Source organism: Mustela nivalis (assembly GCF_964662115.1).
Source record: "Mustela nivalis genome assembly, chromosome: 16".
NCBI lineage: Eukaryota > Metazoa > Chordata > Mammalia > Carnivora > Mustelidae > Mustela > Mustela nivalis.
This window is the reverse complement of record NC_139035.1, coordinates 25,249,934-25,276,151: the sequence shown is the minus strand read 5'-3', so window position 1 is coordinate 25,276,151 and position 26,218 is coordinate 25,249,934. Positions and strand designations below refer to the sequence as shown.

General features: G+C 46.2%; 1 protein-coding gene across 3 annotated transcripts in view; it reads right to left on the bottom strand.

The window, feature by feature from the left end:
- Positions 1-26,218, bottom strand: part of ASTN1 (astrotactin 1) — a 317,783-nt gene that overhangs the window by 142,991 nt on the left and 148,574 nt on the right. For 2 of the 3 annotated variants that reach the window (XM_082702614.1, XM_082702612.1), the window contains exons 6-8: positions 23,003-23,152; positions 21,733-21,924; positions 13,955-14,039 (exon numbers count right to left, since the gene is read on the bottom strand). In XM_082702614.1, the coding sequence (XP_082558740.1) occupies positions 13,955-14,039; positions 21,733-21,924; positions 23,003-23,152 (427 nt within the window). The remainder of the gene's footprint in view (positions 1-13,954; positions 14,040-21,732; positions 21,925-23,002; positions 23,153-26,218) is intronic. The other variant, XM_082702613.1, reaches the window with a different exon arrangement.

Sequence of the window (26,218 nt, the reverse complement as noted above, 5' to 3'; positions counted from 1 at the left end):
GGCCTCTATGTCCAACAGCACCCTCCTCTGCCTGCTGGAAAACACGGTGTGGGGAAGGGAGAGACAAAGCTTTTCAAGAGCAGGGTGTGTCTTCAGGGTGACTGCTTTGAGGCTGAAGCAGGGCTAAAGAGGGGGAAACCGTTCAAACCAAACCAAACCAACCAACCAACCAACCAACCAACAAAACCTCAGCCTGGGCAGGAACTACTGGTCAGTGGTCAAAATGGAGAGATTTTAAATAATAGAAGCAAGACCTCCTTCCTGAAAACCATCTCCCGAGCAGGAATCATGATGCCTGATGCTGACGCTGATTCCTAGGTGTTCTCATTGACCTCTCAGCACCTTATGAGGCGGGTACTATTACTATCATCCTTGTTTCACAGGAAGGGAAGTTACAGCACAGACGGCTTATACAATTTGCCCAAGGGAAGTGGGTAAGGACTCAGGGGTTCTGTTGTACAGTCCTAACCAATACGTTCTATGGACTCAGTTCTTCATGTATTTAATGTCCTAATGGACTGGCCTCATAGGACTGTTGTGAAGATTGAAGAGGGCGTTTGGGAAAGAGGAAGTCCTTAATGGAAGTGATGAGCGGTGAGTGATCTCAGGACCCTCCTTCCTTCCTGCCCCCAACATAAATATCTTTCCTGTTATTCCATTTCTCATAATGCTTGAAATCTCACCAGTACCTACTCCATTTTTATTGAGCACCTACCATATACAAGAAACTGTGTACTTGAGAATGAGACTCAAAATTTAGCCTTTGCTCCAAAGGTGTTCTGGTCGGTCTACAAGGGGTCAAGACCAACCTAGGGATAGAAATAACAAGGCACATTGTGGCAACTGCCACGAGGTCTGAGGCAGCTCAAAGAAGAAGATGGCTTCCAACTGGGGAATGAGGGAAGACTTTATGGAGGAGCAGGGATTTAGAAAGGGCCTTGGAGAATGGATAGAATTTACTGGAAGGTAATGGAGGGAGTAACTGGAGAGGAAGAAGTGTCCTGAGTAAAAGTGGGGAGGGTGTCAAGTAAAAAGTTAAGGATGGTCAGGAGGCAAGCAGTTCAGCCAGGCTGGAAACAAATGCAGGGGCCTTGAGGGCTGGGAGGCCTTATCATGAGAGGCTACATGGTAGCCACACTGGTCTTCATCCATCACACTAAGAGCTAAGACACAGGCTCAGACTGTTGGGGTCATTCCATCTCCCGCCATTCATTCCTACCATGTGCTCTTAGGTACGTTATTGGACCCTTTGTGCCATAGGTTCCACATCTGCATGACATGAGGAGGGAATGATATGAACACTCACACAACATTTACAAATAACGCCTTTTCATAGAAAGTACTCAGTGAACATTACTCGTTATTATTTAAACGAGGTAACAGATACAGTGTATTTTGATGTGATGGTGTCATGAAATACCAGGCATTGTGCCCTGGTGAGATTTCCATTCTAACGGTAGGTTATTCTCTATTTCTTTCTTTCTTTCTTTCTTTCTTTCTTTCTTTCTTTCTTTCTTTCTTCCTTTCTTTCTTTCACACACAGAGAAAAAGAGAGCACAAGCAGGGGGAGCTGCAGGCAGAGGGAGAGGGAGAAGCAGACTTCCTGCTGAGCAGGGAGCCCGATGCAGGGCTCAATCCCAGGATTCTGGAATATGACCTGAGGTGAAGGCAGGCGTTTAATGACTGAGCTACCCAGGCGCCCCATTACTCTAAACCCAACTTGCCAAACTGATACTAAGATCACACCATTTGGTGGCAGTTCAAAGAAACTCAATGCCATTACTTGCTGAGAGCTCATATATTTTCTTTAACATTATTGAGTACAACATATTTTATTTATGTTTTCTTCATAAACCTATCAACTCTATGAAGTAGATACTATTTCTTTTTTAAAGATTTTATTTATTTATTTGTTAAAGAGAGTGAGCACGGAAAAGCAGGCAGAGTGACAGGCAGAGGCAGAGAGAGGAACAGGTTCCCCATCAAGCAAGGAGCCGATGTGGGACTCGATCCCAGGATCCTAGGATCACGACCGGAGCCGAAAACAGAGGCTCAACAGACTGAGCCACCCAGGCTTCCCTGAAGTAGATACTATTCTTCTTATTTTTACTGATGATGAAGTTAAGACTCAAAAAAGTTATGAAGTCAGCCCAAAATACAGTGCTTTTAAATAGAAGAAATAAGATTTGAGCCCAAATCTCAGGCCAACAATACACTCTTCCCACCGAGCTCTGCTGCCCCCATACAGATAAAAATGTGAGCAGATGAACATTAATCCTCTTGGAAGTAAGGACTCCACAGCCTCCCAGTTCGGATGAAAGAGTTTGACCAAGGCTATAGTTAAGTGAAGTCCAGTTAATGATACCCAAGCTTATCTCTGGAAAGAAAAACCCCTGAATGTATTCCAGACGATCTTTATCCTAGGCCAAGTAGCTTGGGGAAGATGGATGGCCCCGTCTCTCAAACATGAAGATGCCACTCCTGACCCATTGGGGAAAAGTTCTGAAATTTTTGCTAACAATGAGGACCTGACTAGGGATTTTATTCTCCCATGATTGTGCTGGTAGATGAGTAAATGCAATCCAGGTGTATGGTCCATGATCTAGGCTATGCCACGCCCTCTGCTACAGTAATGGGCCATCTTTTTTTTTTTTTTTTAAGATTTGTTTATTTGACAGAGAGAGATCACAAGTAGGCAGAGAGGCAGGCAGAAAGAGAGAGATAAGGAAGCAGCTCCCTGTGGAGCAGAGAGCCCGATACGTGATTTGATCCCAGGACCCTAAGATCATGACCTGAGCCGAAGGCAGAGGCTTAACCCACTGAACCACCCAGGTGCCCCAGTAATGGGCCATCTTGACTTGAACACATGGCCATGGTTCCACACCATCCACAGCATAGAGCTAGTCAGTAGCAGACATCTGCCTCTGATGGACAGTTACCAGCCGGGGGCCCCTAGGATATGTCTGAATGCTTTTTTCCAACCTGGATTGGGCAGCAGCCAATGGCATTTACCGTGCTTAAGTCCCCAGCGAGGTCCCTCTAGTGGCTTGTCACTTTCCCTAGGCCTCTACATCATTCTGAAAGAGATGCTTAACTACAGACTACATACTTGTCATTGTTCTAATTCAGGCGTCAACTCATGGATCCCCTGGCCCCAGAGTCTCGAGGTTGAACTGCAGCTTCTCTCCAGCTTCCATTTCATTTAGAGACTCTCTAGCCCTTGAGGGACTGGACACAGGAAAGTTCTCTTTAGGGACCCCAAGAGTCTCTTTTCTTGCCTCTGAGACTTTGCAATATTGCTACAATAGTCAAGTGATTCACCTGTGAAATGGGGCCATTAGTAGTTTCTACTTCATAACATTGAAATGAGAATTACACGCATTGGTACATGAAAAATACTGAGGAGAGGGGCTGGTGCATCACAAGGGCTATTTGTCAGTTATTATTATTACTAATATTAATATCAGTACTATTACTACAGCACTTGAAGGGCACAGTGTGGGGAGCGCTATAATACCAGGCTTACAAAGTACTGTGGCTCATTACACTGATGTTAATTCCACTCCAGGTAGGCTTTCAACGTAGACTGTGTTCCCATTTTTGACTATCCCAAAATGGTGAGCTCTCACTCCATTTAAAGTCACCCTTCCATGAGGAGAAGATATTCGCAAATGACCCTACAAAGGGCAGATATCCAAGACTTATAAACTCAACACCCAAAAAACAGATAATCATGTCAAAAAATGGGCAGACAACATGAACAGACTCTTCTCCAAAGAAGACATGCAAATGGCTAGCATACTCATGAAAAAATATTCATCATCATTAGCCATCAGGGAAATTCAAATCAAAACCACATTGTGACCACATTACACCAGTTAGAATGGTAAAGATTAACAATACAGGGAACAACAAATGTTGGAGAGGCTATGGAGAAAGGGGAACCCTCTTACACTGTTGGTGGGGATGCAAGTTGGTGCAGCCACTTTGGAAAACAGTGTGGAGAGTCCTCAATTAGTTAAAAATAGAGCTACCCTATGACCCAGCAATTGCACTACTGGGTATTTACCCCAAAGATACAAATGTAGTGAAAAGAAGGGCCATATGGACCCCAATGTTCATAGCAGCAATATCCACAATCACCAAACTGTGGAAAGAGCCAAGATACCCTTCAACAGATGAATGGATAAAGAAGATGTAGTCCATACATACAATGGAGTATTATGTCTCCATCAGAGAGGATGAATACCCAACTTTTGTAACAACATGAATGGGACTGGAAGAGATTATGCTGAGCCAAATAAGTCAAGCAGAGTCAATCAACTATCATATGGTTTCACTTACTTGTGGAGCATAAGGAATAACATGGAGGACATTAGGAGAAGGAAAGGGTAAGTGAATTGGGGGAAATTGGAGGGGGAGAGGAAGCATGAGAGACTGTGGACTCTGAGAAACAAATAGGTTTTAGAGGGTAAGGGGTGGGTGAATGGGTGAGCCCTGTGGTGGGTATTAAGGAGGGCACGTATTGCATGGGACACTGGGTGTAGTACATAAACGATGAATTTTGGAACACTGAAAAAAAAAATAAAATCACCTTTTTCCTGTGGCTATAAACAAGGGAATCTCTGCTGTGCATCAGGATGGGAAGAAGTCCATGCGGAGAACTGTGGTCTGGACAGCCTCATGGGATCCTCCACCTGCCTGGCACCTGGGCTTTGAGCAGCTGTCAAAGGTCCTGCACAACTGAAATCTCGGACTCTTCTACATTCAAGGGTCTTAGGGCCAAACGGCAACTTTGACTAGAAAGCCTGGTTCAGGCTATATCTCTTCAGGCAAATGATGCTACTCTTGGTGTGGAAAACCTTGGGGAAGGTTAATATGGTTGGTGGAAAGAAGACTATAAGGAGGAAAAAAACTATCCCAATGCTGAGCTACATCATAATTTAATAAGAGCCTAGATGTTGGCATCAGACACCAAGAACAGGTTCTGTTCATAACTCCATGACTCTGGTCATAGTACAACTGAGCCTCGAATAAAAATAGGCATCGTTCTCATCATACATACATATGTATATGTATATGTGGGCGTGTGTGTGCATGTGTCTGTTTGTTCTCATTATACATACATATGTATGTGTTTGTGCACACGTGTATACAGCAGATATGTATAAAGCAGAGCAAGAGTTACAACACTATGAAGAGATTTTTGTTAAAAAAGGATTATACTTAAACAAACAAAATAAAAGGTCAGAATGAGTTCCCTCCAGGGAATGGTACTTCAGGTAGCTTAGATTTTCTTCTTTTTACTGCTTGTGTGTATTTTTCCCTAGATTTTCTACCAATTATCTTCAATCCTTTTATTAAAAGGAAAAAATAAAGTAAAAAAAAAAAAAAAAGCTGTGTAGTGACAAAACGTCTGCTCTCCAATTTCCAAAATTACATGAAGTTAAAATTTCAAAAAGATAATTACAGCATGCATGTCTGAACAAGAATCCAAAATACTTAATCTAGGAAGGCTACGCCTTAAGATTATTTTTACTAAAATTGTTTTCACAGAAATCGTACGTAGAATAAACACTATTAACTACTCACCTCTTAACCAGTTCATAGAATTTTCATCAAGATCAGTGATATTTTTTTTAAAAAAAAGACTGAGTCCTGCATTATATACTTAATAAATGATAGCTATTAATCAGCATTATATGAGGGACCGCTAAAGTCTTCAGTGACATTGAGGTTGTACGGCATTAAATACTGTGCTAAATGTGAGGTTTGCTGTTTGCGGTTCACTCGGCCCTTTGCTACCAGACTTATAGAGATGTTTTATTAGAGTCTGACCTGAATGCTAGACCCTGAACCACTTTCTTCTCTCCCCCAAAATCAGGTTAAAATTGAGGGTTTAGTGAGACATGAAGAATAACTTCCCCATGGCAAAAGTTTTAAGAAAAAGAATGTACCACAAAGACACTTTTAAAGCTTCCTTCCTTATCTTTTGCCTCCAAATTTTGTGATTATAAATGTAATACATGTTTATTGTTAAATTATGAAAGAGAACAAAAATATATACAGAATTGAGGGGAATAAGGGGAAGCAAAATTTTCAATGCATAGCAAAAGAAATTGGGAGGACATGTGCCAAAATGATAATGGTAGTTTTCTCTGAGCATGGGATAATGAGTGGATTTTTTTTTCTATTTATTTTCAAGAAAAAAAAAAGATAAATAGCCAAGATCTCCAAAGCCAGGGGAAATGACAGCACTCTCAAACCTAGTATTCTCAGACCAATACCCAAGGAAGCTGAAGGTCCAGCGCGCATTCTTAGTGGAAAATATCCATGCATTCAGTAGAATATATAAATTCAGGACACTATCTGGAAAGCATGGGCAAGACATAAAACATTCATTTCTATAAAATTGAAACAATTTATCTTCCATTCTTGAGCAGATGGGAGGGTAAATTGAGGTTGATTTTTTTTTCACCCTGGTGGTCATGTTGGAGGAAATATGAGTATTCCCGCCTCCGGCACTGTTTAAAATAAGTCTCTTGGTGCCGTGACTGGACTAGTCAGCGAGAACACAGTGGTAGCTTCACCCTCCTCCAGGGGGTACACAGTACAGTAGGGGGGATGGCAGATACCTGTCACTCAGGGAAAAATGGGATGAGAAGGCCCCTCCATCCTGGGGTCGGGGGGAGAAAGAGGGGGAGGAGGACACCAAGAAACAGTTGGGGACCTCAGAATGTCCAGCTCTCATCTACCGCTGGTAACTGGCTTTCAGAGTGTTAAATGCTTTTCACACTGCACTCTCTTTGAAATCTGTTTACCTGACTGACTTAGCTCCAGTACCCACCCAGCACTGTCAAGCTTGGCCACCAGCTCTCTGACCTTAAGCAAGGTCAATTTCCCAATCAATAAAATGCAAGGATCCATTAGGATGTCCTCAGCCACAGCCTACAAACCCGTTCTTATTTTCATTGCAGGGGATGGTGCAGTGGTAAGAGGGCACCCTCCCGAGGGATCTAGAGACTCCGGGGTCCAGCTCTGGGAGGTTTCTTATGTCTGGCTATGCTTCAGAATCATTTGGGGAAATATTTTGTAGGTAGAGATTTTGGAGCCTCTCCCAGACCTATGAAATTAAAATTTCCGGAGGCAGAAATCAGAAATCCATATTTTAACTAAGCTCCCCAGATGATTCTTAAGGATTTGCTTCATGCACAGGCATCAGGGAGTCAATTACTAATGGCATATTTTGCTCTTGTATCACCTTTAGTAACCAAGGAGGTTATAGTTGCCTCTAAGAGGGGAGCAAAGGGCATCACCTAAAAATGACCACAGTCAGGGTCCACACAGCTCATTAAGTGCCTCTGTGTAAATTAGAAAAAGGTGCCCACCTGGACAAACACAGCCTTGTCTCAGGGTGTGTTTGCCTTGCAGAGCACGGGCTAGGTTTCAGCCCTCAGTTTTCTACTAGCCAGATGTCTATCTGTAATCTACAAGGTCCATCACTGTACTCAGCAGACTGACCACACACCTTCTGTGAAAATAGGTCAAGTCAACATGTTTGCACCTGAGAAAATCCCTGAGGACGAGGTGCAGAGTCTTCCAAGCCAAGTGGGGGACCTGATCCTCTTACATCTGTTTTAAAGGTCCTGGTAGGTGGGGCTTCATGTGCAACTGCTCGGTTCCTGCCTGCTTGTCCAGGGAGGGGTGAGCCCTCTTTCCACAGGACGACAGTTCATCTGGACTCAGGTTACAGTGGGGCTTCTAAAGAGAAGGAAACTAGGAACTTTAAACTTCATTCCAAGAGTGAAGATGAAGATCTGTCTCACACTGGAATGGGTGGGAGAAAGGACAGCTACATTGCCCTTGACTCCTGGGGGAAGAGGTGGAAATGGAAGCAAAGAACAAGGAGGGAAAAAAAGAAGAATGAGAAATAAGGGGCCAAATAAATACACTGGGAACCCTTGTTAAGAATATGTGAATAAGTTTAAAGTAATTACAAAGAGTGACACACACATACACACAGAAACAGAAAAAGAGCTAAAGGGAAGATAATCCCATTTGTGCATGGCATGGCAATGACAGGTGCTGGCATGGACAATGCCCACAGGGCTGGAGGGCAGGGTGTAGGGCACCCAGAGATAAAAAGAGCAGTGCCAGGCTGGCCTGCAAATCTTGTCTGAGGGGTTGTGGGAAGGCGACTGGGGGCATCTGTGACACAAATCAGCGACACGTGGGTGGGAAAATAAAAACCAGACGATGATCTAGAAATGGGCAGAGAGAAGTCAGGAACTGTCATATGTCACCCAGGACTGTCTGACTCCAGCTGAGTCACTTCTAAAGAGACTTTGGGCAGGTCAAAGGAGGCCAAACACTGCCCAAGACCCGTACTTGGGATCAGAGATGCACCCCAGCGTTGCAGTTACTGCCCTCCAGTGGCTGGACATTTGCCCTGTGATTTTCAGAGAGCTGAAAGGAGGGCTCTGCTCAGTTGTAGAAGGGCAGGAGGTGAGGACAGGTTTGTGGTTCATTTTGAGTCACCGGGGCAGTCTGGTTTCTGCTCCATACCTAGAACCCTGAGGCCGGGGCATCCTCTCCACTGGTCTCTGGTCATTGCACTGAGGGTTGTCTCCAGGGAAACGTTCCGAACGGCATCATTCAGGCAGGCCCAAATATAATTACTGCCATCAGGGACGTATTTTGAGCACAACAGAGGGGTTGAGGACAACCTTGATAGACACCGTCCTCATTCTTGGCTTGAAAAGGAAACTGGATTCTATGGGGTGAGACATTTGCTTCTTATATGGATTTAGAATCCCCAGGCAGTCCCTCCTGGGAGGGGGCAGCAGGGAGAAGAGGTAGAAATAGAAGAAGAGAACAGGAAGCACCTGGCACAATGGAAGGGACAGATGAAAGTGGCGTGGGCTGTAGAGCAGGAAAAGTACGCATGCGCATATGCGCACATGCGCACATGTGTCCTTATCTGGGGATATGATGGTAAACGTGTTGGCTCCTGAGTAGGCAGTGAGAGAAGGTTCTGATTCCTGACAACAGCTTCTAAAACCACAGAGAACACCTGTTCATTTCCCACTGCCAGCTCTTCCCGTCTCATGAATTATCACTTGATCACCATCCTTCAGCATGGAAATCTAGTGATATGCCAGGGTCCTTTAGTGGGAAATATCCTTGCTGTTGCCCTCTGTACCTGAGATGCCAGAATAAGAAATCAGATTATTGTTCAGGAAGAATATTCAAATGCATGAATTTTATGTAATGGGGTGTTCTGAAAAATGTAGCTAGAAGCCCCTGGGGCACACTTTTAATTTAACAACAACAAAAAACTTCTGATAGCTTTTCTTAATAATCTCCAAAGGAGCTAAATAATTTTTTTTTCTTCTGTAATATGTTCCTGTAAATCAATCTCTCTTGCTTCCTCCACCCTCGTTTATTGGTTTCATTTCTTGTTAGAATTCTCAATTTGTACTTGTTGTCGAGCAAATACTAGATATATACTCTAACAGTCCCTCTCTGTATCTATAAAGCCGCAATGATAGGAGGCTGAGCAATTTCCAGTGAATCCATGGCAGGTTAGACAGAAGACCTGGTAAAGCCCCATGCTGGGGGTAGGACCCTTTTATGCCCTAAGTCCTCTGTGGGACACCTCTGTCAACAGGAATGCTGTGGCAGGAAATGATTGATTTTGTTGCCAACCATGAAGACCAAAAATATAATCTCAAATATCCCATGTTCTTTTAATAACTCATTAGAAATCTGTCATCTGTGACTTTGTTTAAATCTTCTTGAAGACTTTTTTTTTTTTTTTTTAACTTTTAGTGAATAGGAGCTTCTTATGTAATGAATTCAGTAATTTTACAACTGGTGACCTGACCCAGTCACCTGGGTTCACAACAGTGACTAGCTTCACTTCCCAGATCCACTCACACATTTCTCAACATGGGCATTTTTGGCAGAACGAGAGTCACCAAGAAATGGTTGCAACCCCCATTACTCACATGCCTCACACACATGGTGCCTGATTCTGTCATTCTTTGTTGTTTTCTCTTAAAAACTTGTTATCTACAGAATAATGTTAGGACTAGGTTTTACTTACAGAATCCGGATAAATACAAGTTTAGATAGTCTCAAGAGGTTTTGAGTGGGTTTGTTTTGCTTTTTGTTTTCTTTTTAGAGTTATTTTAATTTATGTAATTTTTTAAAAACGATTTTACTTATTTATTTGAGAGAGAGAGATCACAAGCAGGGCGGAGGAGTAGAGAGAGAAGCAGACTCCCCACTGAGCAGGGAGCCAAACGCAGGACTCATTCCCAGGACCCAGATATCATGACCTTAGCTGATGGAGATGCTTAACTGACTAAGCCACCCAGGTGCCCTATTTTATTTTATTTTATTTTGAAGGACCCAGAATGATAACATATAGTGAGAGACAATTCCACCAAATGCACAGACAGCTTGGAACTTCTCCCCTCTGCTAACAATTTTAGGGGCACCTACATGGAATTTCAGCATCCAAAGCCTTAGAAAGCAAGAGCTCCTCCAGAGCTAGTCTTTAACCACTCTATCAATCTCTTCTCCTGTCTTTGTAAACTGCACTCTTAAGCTACACTGGACTATTTATTTGCTAGTCCTAGAGAAGTCATGCTTCTTAGGTCTCCAGGACTTCACATATGCTGTTCCCTTTGCTTAGAATTTCCTTGGTCAGCCTAGGAAACTTCTCCACAACATTCCATTCTAGGTTCTTAGATGTCACCTAAGTCACCCCTTTAACTGTGATCACACAGACCTTTCTTTCTTTTAATAGGTTTTAGAATTTATTGTCATTTTCCTGTTATGTACCCATTATCTATCTAGACCGGTAGTTTTTCCAGAGCAGAGACCACATCTTTTAATAAGCAATCTAGTTTATCCCAGCACAATAGGTAATCAACTGAGTATTTGCAGAAAACATAAACGAGTGAGCGCATAAATGATGGTGTGCAGGGCTGAGAGCATCTGTATGAATAAACCTGCTCCCTTACACACACACACCACGCATGCGCATACCACATACCCATGGGAAGCACGCACACGGGCTCAAAGGCGCACGCGCACACACGGTCTCGGTAACCTGGAGCACCAGGGAGAGGCTGGGTAAACTTGGAGGTGTAATTTTTTGTATTAATGTCCTTAATCAATTTTCTTCCTTGTCTGAAAGTCATGAAAGCTTATTGCTACTTTTCTCCTCATACATTAACCTAGATTTTTCACAGGGGAATTCATTTTCAATATCACTGTCCTGGGATTTGCTTGTTCTACTTCAAAAGAATGTTCAGCTATTTTTATGTATGCAATACAAGGATATTAGGTGAAAAATATAAATACCTACACATGCTGCTTCCCTTCGACTTCTGGAACATTAAATATTCAGGAAAATCAGGCCCACCATCGATTTTTCCATAATACCCCAATACGTATCATTAGTTGGCAATCTGTTAGGCCAGTTTCCATTCAAGTGACAGACTTCACGTTCAAATCAATTTCGATTAATTTTGTAAGAATCATTTAGAGAAACGTGGCATCAGACCCCCAATTTAAATCAAGATGTATGGCATCCTCCACTTTTCATTTATCTTGTCATTTTATGAGGGAAATGCAGTCTTTAGTCTGGCCTTTTTTATATACATATAAATCCATGCTGCTTATCACTCCTGGTTCCATTATCCCCAAGATAGTCACTTTTTTCCCTCCTAACAGTTGCTCCATTATTTTATTAGTGTCCAAAACGAGACCTCGCAGACAGTGATGATCAGAGAATAATGGAAATTAGAGATGGAAATGACAGATTAGGTCTCCTTGTCTGTTTCCTGGGGCTAATGTTCCTGTCAGTCTGCAGCTCGGTGCTTCAGCCTGTCTTATTTTAAATGACATCAACATGGGGCCTCCACTGAGTCCCTGGAGGCTCTTGTCTACATCCCAAGACTGCCTCTACAACGCAGCCAGAGGGGATGACGAATCCTTGTGCAATTACCAAGTGAAGCCAGGCCTGTCCTCTCATGATCTGTCTGCAACTCGAGGGACGAGGGACGTGGAGGCTTGAGCGATTAGCCACCAAATCCAATCACTGCAGAGGGCCAGCCTGGATCATTCAGGGCAAAAAGCAAAATTATATTTTGTCATTGTTTTCTTCAGCAGCAAGTTTGCAGGCTAAATGATAGAGAGTTGGTTATCCATCACCCTTTACAACATTTTACTCAGAATCATGGTGAACCCGAGATGCTCGGCCATCACTAGGGCTAAAATCCTGGCTCCCCATCTGCGAGGCAAACGTTTCAGGGGTCAGAGAGGGAGGGGACTAAGGTGACTCTAAACAGCAAACAGGTCTCTGTATTCATACCCTACCCGACATCTATCAGCCAAGTCCTCGGCCCTCCCCACCCGTCTTTCAACAACACACAACCTCACATGCATTTATACCCTTCTACAAACATCTTCCTCCAAATCGGGGGGACTGCCTCTCTGATGTGATCTCAAGTTCAATGGAAACAGGGCAATCCTTCATTTCCACCAACAGAAAAATTTCATGGCATTTTGACTTCCTCAAGTTTTCTGACCTGTGACTCAGATTTCCTTCCCCTAACTTCATTCTTTCTCGTCCTTATTCCTCAACCTCAACCGTTCCAGAACATTTGCCCTCTTCTAACATCGATGGGCATCTATCATGCCTTGACTTAGTCATCAGCTGACCAGTTCTCCGAGTTGAGTCCTTCTATCCTTCATCATAAATCACTCCCTTGGGCTCTTCAATCATTTTTATTGCTCTTCTCCAAACTCTCACCCATTTGTCTCCATATTTATTGCTGAGAGAGTCCAGAACTACACTCACTATTCTAGGCTCGGTCTCATCAGAATCCTACAAAGGGGGCAGATCATCGACCTCGGGGATAGCAGTCCTCCATGGCAATGTATGAAATGATGGTGGCGCCTTTTTTTTTTTTTTTTTTCCACCTTGTCAGGCTGCAAACACATTTCCAACCTGCACAAAAGCAATCACTCTCAGGTGGCTTGTGCCTTGATTTCTTTCTAGTGTTCCCTGTTCCATCGACTGCTATTATTAGAGTTCATCGATCCCTTTCTCTTCCCACCCTGCTCCACGAACGAGCCAATGCAGAAAGCAAGCTCTTGGCACCCAAAACAGAGTAGAAAGTTGCCTCTAGAAAGCAAAGGACAACGCACAGTCCTCATGGCTGGTGGCCATGTGACTGATCTCCGTGCCACTGAATCATACACTTCAAATGATTGAAATGCTCAATTTTATGGGATGTAGATTTTGTCACAATAATTTTTTTTAATGTAAAAAAAAAAATCACAATAAAAGGACAAGGCAAGACAAGGGAACTCTTATCCCAGTCCCAGTCATGTGTGCTTGGGGGAAAGCAAAGGTCTCAGGGAGAAAGGGCGACTGGGGACCTAGCAGGAGTGCTGTGACTCATTGTGGAGCACTTCCGCACGTCACCCTTGCTAAATGAGGTGGGGAAATTACGTTTCTCCTCATGTCCGTCTCTCAAAGCTCCTCGATCTCTGGGAGAGCCACACGGGAGTCTGCGCGGCTTCGTGCCTCTCCAACAAAATCCTCAGCTGAGTTCTGCCTGTGGAAGCCTGGTGACTGGCAGTGGAATAAGAAAGAAGGCAGGGACAGCTTGATTTTTCAGATCCCAGCTGGAGGCTGTGGGGCTGCGAGTCAGAGGCATCATCTCTGAACTCGTAAATGGAGGAAAAGATGACACGGACGTCACTGGGATGGTATAAATATGGAAATGCACGGTGACATTTTTACCCATTCGCGATTCAGAATATAACCACCCTTTAGCTGCGTTCCCCTGCGTGCAATTGCTCCGCGTCTTGTCTGCGCGAAGAAGGGTGACAGCTGGGAACTGGCTCGCTTGCCATCCCCTGCACTTACCCCTGGTTTGTGCCCCATTCATTCCGAATGCAAAGGTGCTTGTGTACAGGATCCTTCATGTAACCTTCGTAGCAGAGGCATTCCCCTTAGAAGCAGGGCAGGAAGAAGAAACAGGAAGCAATTGATTAACATGTCTGTTCGAGAAAATGAATATGAAATGATTACATGAAACTCCGACTCTAATAGTGGTGTGGATGAAACAATAAATCCCATTATGCCACACATCCCCATCTCTGACGCCCATGTGAATGAGCACACCCTCCATCTCTCCATTTGCTACCATGGGCTGAGTTTCACAAGTAGAGGAACGCAACATTTACAAAGAACCTACAAAGGTGCTCCGTAAAAACAAAGACCAAGACGCTTTGAGCAAAAGGGCTTTTTCATCCTTATTTACCCAGTGCCCCGTCTCCTGCCACACACCTATTAGGTGAGCAAGGAGTGTTTAAAGAGCACCTAAGTGACTTATTTCACCAAATATTTCTAAGACAATTGAAAAGTAGGTATTATTAGCTATGTCATGCTGATAGGGGAAACTGAGGCTCAAAAATGAAAGGATCTAGAGGCAGCTTATAAAGTGCAGTTAACATCTGAATCTATGACTCTGACTCTGGACCTTAATTTCTACCACGCCATGCTGTCCACCCACAGAACCACCACATGGTCCAAGGAGGCCACTCATACCCATTATGGTTTTTGTAGGAACTCCGGGTTTTTGTTTTTAAATGAAAATGGCTAATGATTTTGGAACTGTTAAACAGAAGAACCACCCACAATTCTCTATATTGCTCTGCTTCATCACCACTAGTTACTCCATTAATACACCAAGGGGTTCACAACCCCTCTGGAATTGTATGCAAAACCGTATATGCATGTATGTGTGTCTTCCCACGGCAGGATTCCATGGCATTCTTCTGATTTACAAGCAAACTCAAGACCCCCCAAAGATTAAGAATCATTGCCTGCCTTAGCGCTGAGCTTGAAAAAAAATTGCTCCTGCTCCTTTATATTAATAATTTGTTACGTAATGTTATGTATCCCTAAACTGCGGAGATCAGTCCTACTACAGCACTAGTGTTAACTCTTCACTGGCTGGTTAATTTGTAGGTGGTAAAAGAACAAGGTGTGACTTCCTATAATCTGTAAATCACAAAAGTGGCTCGCCCTAAGGAGACAAGGCGCATACAGTTCCTTCATCTTTCTAGCAAGAGACACTTAGAAAAGGATACACCTAGAATAATAGCTTTGAGGGCTGTTTTCTTTTTTCAAAGACAAAAACCAACAAAAATGAAGCAAAGGGGCCCCACAGTTATGAGGGAAGGGATTGGGTAGGTTCTAAAGAAATGAGTTTTTTGTTAGAATCTAAGCTTAGCCATTCCTTTCAAGATGGACCTATTAAGGTGCTCCCCATCGGGGCTCACTACCAGGTAACACTCATATTCTTCCCCCCACACCTGCTTAGCTCAAGGTGCTGAGGAGTGAAGCGAAAACTAGCGATTTCTTAGTCTGTGGGGGCTTTACACAGAGTATGAGGTCAGTATGAGGCAGTGTGGGACACTCGGCTTTACATGAGCTAGATTTGCCACAGGCTCAAATTCACCAGCTTCAGAGCTACTGAGCTGTACCCAGGAATCATCAGGAGCTAGGATTGGAACCAGGAAAACAAAGTCTGAAACTAGGTGGGTGATAACAAAGCTCTCAGATGAAGGCGGTTTCTCTGGGAGAAGGAAAGATAAAGAAGGCAAGTACCAGAGGCCATGAAAGAAGGAAATCACCAAGGAGCCAGGCCTCCTATCTTACCAATTTCAAGGAAAGCAGGGGTTCAAGACTAGAAGCTACACAGGGGCAGGAACAAGGTTCACTTTTCTGCACGAGTAGGGATTTTTGTACATAGAGTGTAATGGAAAATTAATTAACTTAAAATTTTGCCCTGCATTTATAAATGACACCACTACCCCCACTCTCAAGATAGAGAAATCAAAGGCGATTAATGGGTAGAGGGCACAGACCTCCTTCTCCCTTCAGAAGATCATCTCCCGACTGTCCTTGTGCAACATTAAAAAGCAGGAGGTAACCTCAAGGGGTTGTCAGACCCATCGCTCTGACTCTCGGAGGGGTCTTGGCTGGAGGCCTTGCCCTAGAAATGAGGACTGACAAAAAAGGGAGTCCTTCCACGTTTGATAGCTAGTTGCCACAAAACATGTAAAAAATAAATGCACTAACAACTCAGAGTTCACGCAGAGCCTGATTTTCGTAACGACGGTGATTCGTACCCTTTGTAAAACGCATGTACCTTTCTCAGATTGCCTTCAAAGCCATGATCTCCTTATGGGTTCCATCACTCAGACTATGTGGGGACACCGCCGACAAGAGAGAAAGCTTTTCCTCCGTATAATGTCACGTGCAGCCCAAAGTCAGAGCAACGGAGACATTTTCAAACATATCAGGCTAGAGGCGGAGGATAGCCAAAATCTGCCTCCCAAATGATCCTCATTTCCGGAACCCACCAAACGTTCCCCCCTTCTGCCTTCCTCCTCAAAACCAGTTTGGCCATCTACATGGAAAGGAGTTCAGACTTGAGGAGGAAAGTTGCTATGGCAACCGAATGCTAACTCTTGACTTTAAGAGGGGTTTCGTGCGAACACAAGCTCCGACTGTTAGCTGTGAATTTTAAAGACCCCGCAAGGGTGTTGGATGCCCTCCTAAGCTAGAAGTGTTACAGTTTCTGCATCTGCTGTGACAGATGGCGGGGAACACATGACGTGCCGACTCGGTGGCAGTGTTTGCAGGAATCCAATGGAGAGACGTGTCACGGCCACGGAGAGGAGCCCAAGCGGGAGGGAGTGTGCCCTGCAGGAGACACGCACGGGCGAGCACACTGCCGGAGAGTAGAAGCCCACCAAGGGACAATCGAGGTGATCCAGGGAGGGCCAGGAAAGGGCTACCCTTGATTTGTGCTTGGCACCCAAGGTCAGACGCCTTGAAGTAACCCATATGGCACCCGTGCCTCCCCTCATTTCCCATTCCACAGGTGAGGGACTGCGGTGCAAATCTCATCAAAGGATTAAGGAAAGACCTTGAAGCTGGGCTCCTCAGACACGGCTGGGCTGGACTTGACAAGGACAAAAGCCTGAGACACCTATCCTTCAGGTGGCGGTTCGCTTTTACTAAATGGAATTGGGGGCTGCGCTTCCTCTGAAGAGGGAAATCTCTGGAAGACACCTGGACTTGGGTAATCTCTAACTGCCTGGCCTCCCTCCCTGTGGAGACATCAAGCAAGAGGCAGGCCCAGAGTCAAAGAGCCCCGCATGACTCTGGGAGGGCAGACAGAGGAAAGTATGCCAAGGTACGTCCTGAAGGAAGGTGCTTTAAATGAGCCACAAAAGGGAGTCTGGAAAGAGTGGGCACAAAATGGGAGCTGTGCGACCCTGCCAAACTGAGCTCGAGAGAGACAGAGACAGAGAGGCAGAGAGGTAGTGGTTCAGACCGAGGAAAGGGGAAGAGGGTTAGACTTGAGTCTAGAAAACTGGTCCAACGTCCCTCGCCAAATCTTATGTATTTCTCTGTGGCCAGGACTGGCCTCTAGAAAGATCTGGGGTAGAAGTGATTTCTGTAGATGGCAACTGAAATTTGCTTTCGCTTGGGAGCCTGTGCTCCTTGCAGACCCATGAAAGCTACATATCTTGAAAAAGGCAGTGAGGGTCTGTGGCCGGGGCTGACGGGGGGCTGTGAAATCAAGCAGGTGTGTGAACCTTCCTCGGCAGCCCAACAGGCAGAACGAAGCCCAGGAATGGAGGGTTAAAAACGCTGCTGAAACCAGTTAGTCTGTGTTTCCATCAAAAGCCAAGCAAGTGAGCAAACAGACAAGCATAAGAAAAACCCATGGAAGTCATAGGAAAAGTCAGCCTCTGGCTAGATCCAACCAGGGCAAGAAGCCATTCAACCTCAGCAGTTGGCTGTTAGCCCACCTGGGCCAGAGACACACCTAAGGTCACAAAGCTGGGAGGAGAAGGTCAGTGTGCAGTTGGCCAAGAGCTTCCAGGCACCGGGCTTACGGTTCTAGCTACATCACATCCCTCCCAAATCGTGTGTCGCTAGAATGTAGAAGGAAAACAGATCAGCAAGCTTCCGCCAGCTCTAGTTCTTCCATAGACTCCTGATACGTCTTTGAAGGGTCTTTGTGGTCTCCCTAAACAGGGCTGGGGAGCTATAAAGAGGAGCATAACGACGCTTGTCCCTTCTCTGCCCTTTTCCTCCTCCTGTTTCCACAGGCACCATGACAATGATCACAAATCCAGTGGCTGAAACAATACTAATTTATTTTCTTACAGTTCTGTAGGTCAGAAGTCTGACATACATCTCATGGGACTAAACACTGGAAGTCCATAGGGCTACGCTCCTTTTCAGAGCCTTGAGTGGAGGATCCATTTCCTTGCCTTTTCCACCTTCTGGAAGCCGTCCCATTCCTTATGGCGGGCCCCCTTCCTCCAGCTTCAAAGCCGGCAGTGGCTGCTGGAGTCCTTCTCATGTCTCGGCTCGTAGGGTCTGGCTGCCGCCTCTGCCTCCCTCTTCCACTTTGAAGGACTCTTGTGATTGTACTGGGCCCGTCTAGGTGATCCAAGATACTCTCCTCATTTTATTTTTTTAAAGATTCACTTATTTATTTGAGAGAGAGAGAGCTGGAGCAAGTGGGACAAGGGGCAGAGGGAGAGAAATCTCAAGCAGACTCCCCACTGAGCAGGGAGCCCAGCTCAGGGCTCGATCTCACAATCCTGAGATCACGACCTGAGCCAAAACCGAGAGTCAGATGCTTCACCGATTAAGCCGCCCAGTCACCCCTACTCTCCCCATTTTAAAGCCACTGGTTTAGCAACCTCAATTCATCTTTGCCAGGTAACGTAATGCATTCACAGGTTCTGGGGATGAGGAGGAGCCCACTGTCGGGGACCTAATATTCTGCCTACCACAGCTGCTCTTCTGGACCACAGCACAGGTGATGAGTAAATACACGCTTCACTCTGGAACCCTCTAGAAGGTTGCCTGAGGATAGCTCCAGGCCCCCGAGGATGCTCCTTTGCAGGGAATGAGCGTGTGTGTTTGTGTGTTTGTGCAGCGCGTGCATGAAGAAGTACACACGTGCCCTTGCACAGCTCCACATCTCCATATGGGCAGACCCCTCGGCATGGCTGGGAAAGCACATGTCCCAACACTATGACATTTCCAAGTGAGTTAGCTGGAGGGATGCAAAAATAACGTCGGCTTGACTTGCAGCCAATTCCCACACTCAGCTCTTTGGAGGAAGGCTCCGGGATGGAGTGTGGGAGGCGATAAAGTTTCTCAGTGATGAGCGTGTGGGCTGACCACATCATCCCATGTGCGGGAAGAAAGCAGGGTGGGGAGGGGGAGGGCTTCCATTTCCAGCATTAATGGGAATAAATGTCTCCGCAGCAGCCTTCCTCGGCTGCTCCCCCAAAGGAAGATGTTGCACCTTAGTCTCCGGTGTGGGGTGTGGGTTCCTATCTGCGGTCTCCCCCCTGGCCTTCCAGCGGCTATTTGTTAATCGTCCCAGAGACTGGGAAACCACTGGCAGAGGAGGGCTTCCCAGAGCCATTTTCAGCAAGGATTAGAAACGAGATGTCTGGGAAGACTGAAGAGGCAGGTGATGGGAACTTCACTGTGGACAAGCAGCCGCCCCAACTCCTGGCTCGGGAAGCATGCTCAGTACTGAAGGCTGCTTCCATAGCCTTCAGGGACAAATATGTTGGATCCGACTTGGCTGGGGAAGTCACGCAACCCTCCATAATCCTACCTGTGTTCAGACTTCATGATGGACGGAACACAGACTATATGCCTTGGGAAGCTAGGGGGCTTTGGGTGAGTTATGTACATTCTTGGGACAATTCACGTATTGATCTAAAGGGGATCATTTCTAAGACCCCTCCATGCTCAAAACACCAATCCCTTCTCTCCCCACATGTAATCACAAGTGCTTCCTGTTCTTTAAAACCTCAGGAAAACCTTCCAAGGCCCTCTGGAGATCAGGCTTGTCTCAGAAGTGAGTTTAAGCACTGAGCTTGTCCCAGTATCTCCCACTCAAAGTCAGCCAGGAGGGGACCAGAGACCAACTCAGGCGTACGGAGTGGCCCTGCCTTGGAGATGAGCCCTTTTTCCTTTCTCCCGAGCACACTGGCTTTTGGGCATGGCACACGGCCCATCTGTTTGATTTGGTGTTTGCCTGACAGCGTGGGAAGAGCAGTAAGCAAGCACAGTCTTAGACGTCAGATGTTTAAAATGCTATACTTTCTCTTCCATATGGGGGTCTGGAATCCCTATGACGGGTCCAGGTGACAACAGCCCTTAGACCTAAGAAGGTGAACTCTGGATGTTGTAGCTGCCCGCTACTTCCCAAAGACACACCACAATGCATCACAACAGAAGCTAGGCTCTGTCCCTTGGACTCAAACATTACTAATATCCCTCCACCCCAGCACCTGAAGAAAATGTGCCTGTAGGGGTAGGTGCGTGCACTGTGTATGTGTGTATGTACATGTGTACTCTGTGTGTGTGCAAGTGTGCACGTGTGTGCATGTGTGTGCCTATGTATGCATGTATATGCATGTGTATATATGCACATTTGTGCATGTATGCATATATACGTGTGTGCGTGTGTGTGTGGTGGAGGAGAAGGGGCTGTGCATGAGATACAGAGAGCTGGAGGAATTGGCCCCCAGCTCCCAACATTTCCCCTGGGTGTCTTAGCTGTCATTACACGCCTTCCTTTGTTCTAGGGCATCGCGCTGCTCTGGGAAGCATCTATCTGTGTTACTGAATCTAAAAGACTCAGATCTCGATGGAGATTGTTGGAGATGAACCCTCTTCTACAAGGAAAGTGCACAGCAACCTGGAAGGAGGGACCCATACTCCTCGGGATCGTGGAGCTCACAAGCTCGGGGCGTGCACCGTCACGTGCCTTGTCCGCACGTGGACCCTCTCGGGGGAGCCCCAGCCCCATCTCAAAACATGGCAGCCTGAGCAATGTCTCTCCCCTTGGCCCCAGTAATCTCTCTCCTAGGATTTCTCTGAAGATATTAACTTCACATGTGCCCTGCATTTATGTGGGAAGATATTCATTTTGGTAGTATTTGTAAAAATTAAAAATTTAAAGCATCCTAAATGTCAACGAATAGGGAACTATTTAAATGAGCTATGGTATGGCCATACAATGGAATACCTAATAGCCATTAAAATTATGTTATTGAGGAATATTTAACGGTTCTGGAAAATTTTCACGATAGAATGTGAAGTGAAAAACTCAAGAAAGAGCTACTGGACGTAGCGTGCTTGTAAGTCTCTCAAACTCATGCACAGATTAAAGATCGGAAAGGAGGACGTTATGATTTTAAAGCGATTTCTCCAGGAGAGAGAATTATAGATGATTATCATTTTCTTCTATAAGCTTTCTTAAATTTTCCAAATTTTCTACAATAAACATGCATTAAAAGGTCTAACCCCAGCGGCTGACATCCGCTGGCAGGATGCCACATGGATGGTGGAGGTCATCCTAGACTGGCCTATCTGGGATGCAGAATGGGGGCTACAAATAGGGTACTTCCAAGACTTTCTGCCTGAACATGCCACATTCTAAGCCAACGGACTCAGGAGCCCCCGCACACTGGCAGCTTGCACGGCCTAGGCCCCCGAAGGCAGTGGAGACATTGGGAGAAGATGTCGGGGTTTCCAGGGGGGTGATTGCAAGAGGCACAAACTCTGACAGTTACCCGCTGCCCGGTGCTCCTGCCTACCAGTTTCAGGGTCGCATTGGTGTTCACAGGGGTCCAGGAGCCGCCGGGCACAGAGGTCCATGGCCCAGGGCCCACTGGAGTTCTGCTGAGAGAAGAGAACCACTTGAGCTGGGTTCAGCCAGTCACTGGCATCCAGCTGGCTCCCCTCCAACAGGATGAACCGGCTCCCTGCGGGAGAGAGAGAAGAGGAATGCCTGGACATGCACACGACAACACACACACACACACCACAAGACAGCACACACACACACAGCACATGCGCGCATGCGTGCGCACGTGCGGGCCAGCATCCCTCAAGACAGAGTAAGGGACACTCCACAGAACGGCCCAATCCCGAGGTCATTACGCCTACCAGCCCTGGCCTGTCATGACCCCCGAGCGATGGATCAGCAGTTGGAGGCTCGGCAACCACTTGGACCTCCTCCTGGCCTTGCTGGATCCCATCTCTTTCAGGGTGGGCCCCGGGAATTATCGGGCAGAGCCACTCTGTGATGGCCACAGCATGACTCCATCAGACCCAGACCCAGCCACAGGCACTGGCATTCACCCAAGGAGTGGGGACCTGCCGCCGGGCCTCCACTTGCCATCAAATAGCAGGCCCTCTAATGACGCAGACAGTCCCCACCTGTTTCCAGCCTTCTAGCGGCGAAAGAAGAGACTTTAACAAGTCAATTAGGTTCTCTGGGCTTCAAGAAATCAGGGCCTCCGGAACCCAAACAACTCCCTCATTTTACTGGGGTCCCCCTCAATGAAAGGAAATTATTGCTTCAGAGTTCCAGGCTTTTAGCAAGTTACTGCAATTAGGAATTTCTCACCCGGGCATACCAAACCAAAGTGTGGCTGGTTCTTAACCCCTTCCAAGTTCCCAGTTAGCTTCTCCCTTCCCAAAAGCCAGAGAAATCTCTCGGTGTCTATCTGCCTGTATCCAGCATGCTTTATAATTCTCTACCTAGACAGGGGCTTATTTGAAAGCAAACAGAAATGAGAAATTGGAGTGGGCATAGAGAAGAGGAGGTAATCTGTTCACTTTTGTGTTGTTGTTTTGTTTTGTTTTGAACCTGCTTTCTGATTTTGTCTGTGGACCATCCAAAGCCTTACTTATGTGTCCTAAGCCTTACTTATCTGGGTTTGTTTTTCCCTCACTTACAGTAATAAGTAACAGTGACGCCTGGCTTCTTTATCTTCCTGGCCCAAGATGAAAACTTCCCCTTTGGGGAGGAAGCCACATCCTCGGAAGCGAGCTTACCATCGGCGATCAGGTGTTCGGGGACATGCAGGGTGATTTTGACAACGAGGGGGCAGCTGACGTGAGAGGAGCACACGAGGCCGATCACACAGCTGGTGATGCTAATCAGCGTCAAGGTGGTCTTATTCACAGGACTTCTGGGAGAGCCCACTGGAAGCAAGATACAAGCAAGACACACAGTGGTAAGAATGTTGGCAATGAGGAGCCAGTCTGGCCTTCTGCTTCCCAGCCCAGCCAACAGGGGAGGCAGTGGGCAAACCTAGTCCAGGCAAAGAATGTTTCAGCTCACAACCCCAATGAGCTTCATCCTCATGGAACAAAACCGTGTTATCAGCTCTACTCAGAGGGGCTTAGCATGCTAATGGTCCTCGGGGTCAACAACGATCAGCTGTATGCAAGTTCTCCACGCTTTTCCTGGGACAGGTTTACAAAGAAATCATAGAGGAGGGCATTCTCCCCTGCAACCCACCTGACTGAGCTCCAACCTCTTGACCAAGGGTGGTAAGGATGCTTCCACCCCGTTCTAGAAGTCTCTGCACTTCTCATGGCTTCCCATAGAGGGCGCGCTCACAAACCAGCTCCTTCCTCCCAGGGCTCAAACTACTTCTCCAACTGCCTCTTGAGGAACTTCCCAAACTCTGTGGGTGGGAGTCCTACAGGTCAATCTCCGTCTGGAGGACCGGGAATGAGGAAAGTCTGCTCTGCTGTGTAGGGGATGTTGTCATGCCTGAAGGGTCCCCCCAGTCCTGCGGTGACTGGGGTGACATTATAAATGGCAGCCTAGTGAGCAAAGAAGGATGCTGAGAAGGCACTTGCAGGCGGTTGCGGACAGGAATAGGAAGGAAGGTTTTCTTGGTGTGTCTTTGTTTTTGGTTTTTGTGCAGAGGATAAAATGGTAGTAATAAGAGGAATGTTTCACTCGGAGGCAGAACAGATGTGGGAAAGTAAGAAAGCAAGGCAAGTGGCCAATAGAATGTGTCCTTTGTCATTTTCTAATGGTCTGGTCTGTGTTGGCATTTATGACAGATAGAAATAAAAGGCATCTATTATGTCAGACAGCAGGTAAATTGCTTTGCATACCTTTTTTTATTTTTATTATTTGTTTCCTTAGAATAAATCTAGGAGTCCAGACAGTAACTACCCACTTCACAGGTAAGGAAAATAAGTCTCACAGAGATCAACCTCAAAATGACAGTAAAAATTTACAAAGCATAATTCTGCATCAGGCACCAGTGTGCGGGCTTTACGTGGCTCATGTCATTTAACGAGGATCATGGTCTGATGAGGCAGCTCCCACAGAGAGACCGTCAGAGAGGCTACGGGGCACGTCCAGGGAAAAGCCACTGCTAAGGAGCCGGGACAGAGGCAGGGGTCGGGCTGGGGCACCATCCCCCAGACGAGGCACTACTCAATCTCTGGGCCCGGGGGAGTCTTTGGGAGTCTTTGCCTCCCTCTTCCTCTGATTTCCACGACCTGCAGAATGCGCCCTGAGCTACTTGGTTTCTCCAGTCGGAAGACTCCACCTTGTCTGACCCCGCCCCCGGCTCTATAAGCCACGCCCCCCTCCTCCGATACGGTTAAATATGTTTCCATCTTGGGTCCAAAGTCTCCCTTGCCTTCATTCTCTCCATCCTGACCCAAGCCCAGCATCGCACACCTGGACAGCAGCAACAGTCGTGTGCCCAGTCTCCCTGCCTCAACCTCCCCACCCTTGCCTCCCCAGAGGCGCCCTTTGCAAAGCTGAGTGGACCAGTGAGATGCTCTTGAGAAGCCTCCAGGAGCGCCAACTGAAGGGTTAGGTCCAAGTCCTCCGGTCAAGGCGCATGCTGTCTCCTGCTCGTCCGGCCTTATTTCCTAAGCAAACTGCAAACCTGCACCGTACGCTTCATTCTAGTAAACCCTTTCCCACTCTCTCACTAGACCATTATCGTTTATGTCTCTGTGACTTTGCACATATCATTTCCTCCTCCGCAGAATGCCATTTTGTCACCTTGTCAGCCTGGTATACACCTACTCTTCAAGTCCCTGCTCCAACAGCATCTCCTTGTAAACACTTCCCTGAAACCTTTGAGAGCAGATTCTCACTCATCCCCTGCTGCTCCTCTAGCCCTGGGAGCACCCTGCTGTTAAAGCTTTTATCACACTGCGTTGTCACTGTTTACGGGCACTTGCCACTGCTCTCACGTGATTGCAGTGACTTGCTACTCATCTTCTCGCCTCCCTGGTCCTTCTGTACCATCGAACCATCCTCAGCATCTCTGCCTGGCTTCCAAATGTCCAGTGGTTCCCTGAGACCTACAGAGCCAAGGGCAAACTCATGGCCCAGGTGCGATCCTGGGGGATCTGGCCCGGTATCCAGCCCCGTCCCCACTACCCTGTGGCCTGTGTTCTTACCCTGGCCATACAGAACTGCTTTCACGTGCTTAAAAATACCATGTTCTTTTGTGCCTTCCAGGCTTTCTAGATGCCGTTTTCCTTACTAGGTTGTCCTTACCCTAGAATCTGCTTTTTCAATAAATTCTACATGCTGTATATAACCCGGGTCTAATTATTCTCTCCTTTGTCTCCTATTGCTGCCAGGTCGAATGACCTGTTCTGTCCTCTGAGTACTCATTTTACTTTATTTATAATATTAAATTAGGGCTTATCACCGTGCCGTGTTTCCATGTTTCTACCTCCCATCACAAAGCCTGACCTATGGCAGGTGAGTTATAAAATTTGCCGGCCTGATTGATGTATTCAGTTCAATTCAACAAACACTTACAAGCATCTATTATAGGCAAAATCCTCCGCTGGGCACTTTGGAAAAGTAAATTAGATATGCCCATCCCTAAGAAGCTTACAGTCTACTTGATAGCAATAAACAGTTGATGGACTAGGAGAGCTTGGTATTTTAAAGAAACAGTTTGATGCTGCAAAGAAACTCATTCTAATTCATTACTACGGCTCTTCTTAAACAGGATTTTATTAAAGCAGAACACGCCCTGTTCAGGGTCGGATGGGCCAAGGTTCACCATCTGCTGTATATTAATAGCTAAAGAGGATCAAGGATCCACATTCTCCCCTCAGGGATACTGAGGCATCAGACGTTAGGCTGCCCAGAGCCCCACTGATCTCTTGAGGAAAATGTTGGGAAGGACTTTTGTCCTGACAGTAGCAAAGCTTAGAGAAGTTGCAACTGAGGCATTAAAAGGGATGCTCCCAGTCTCTGGGAAG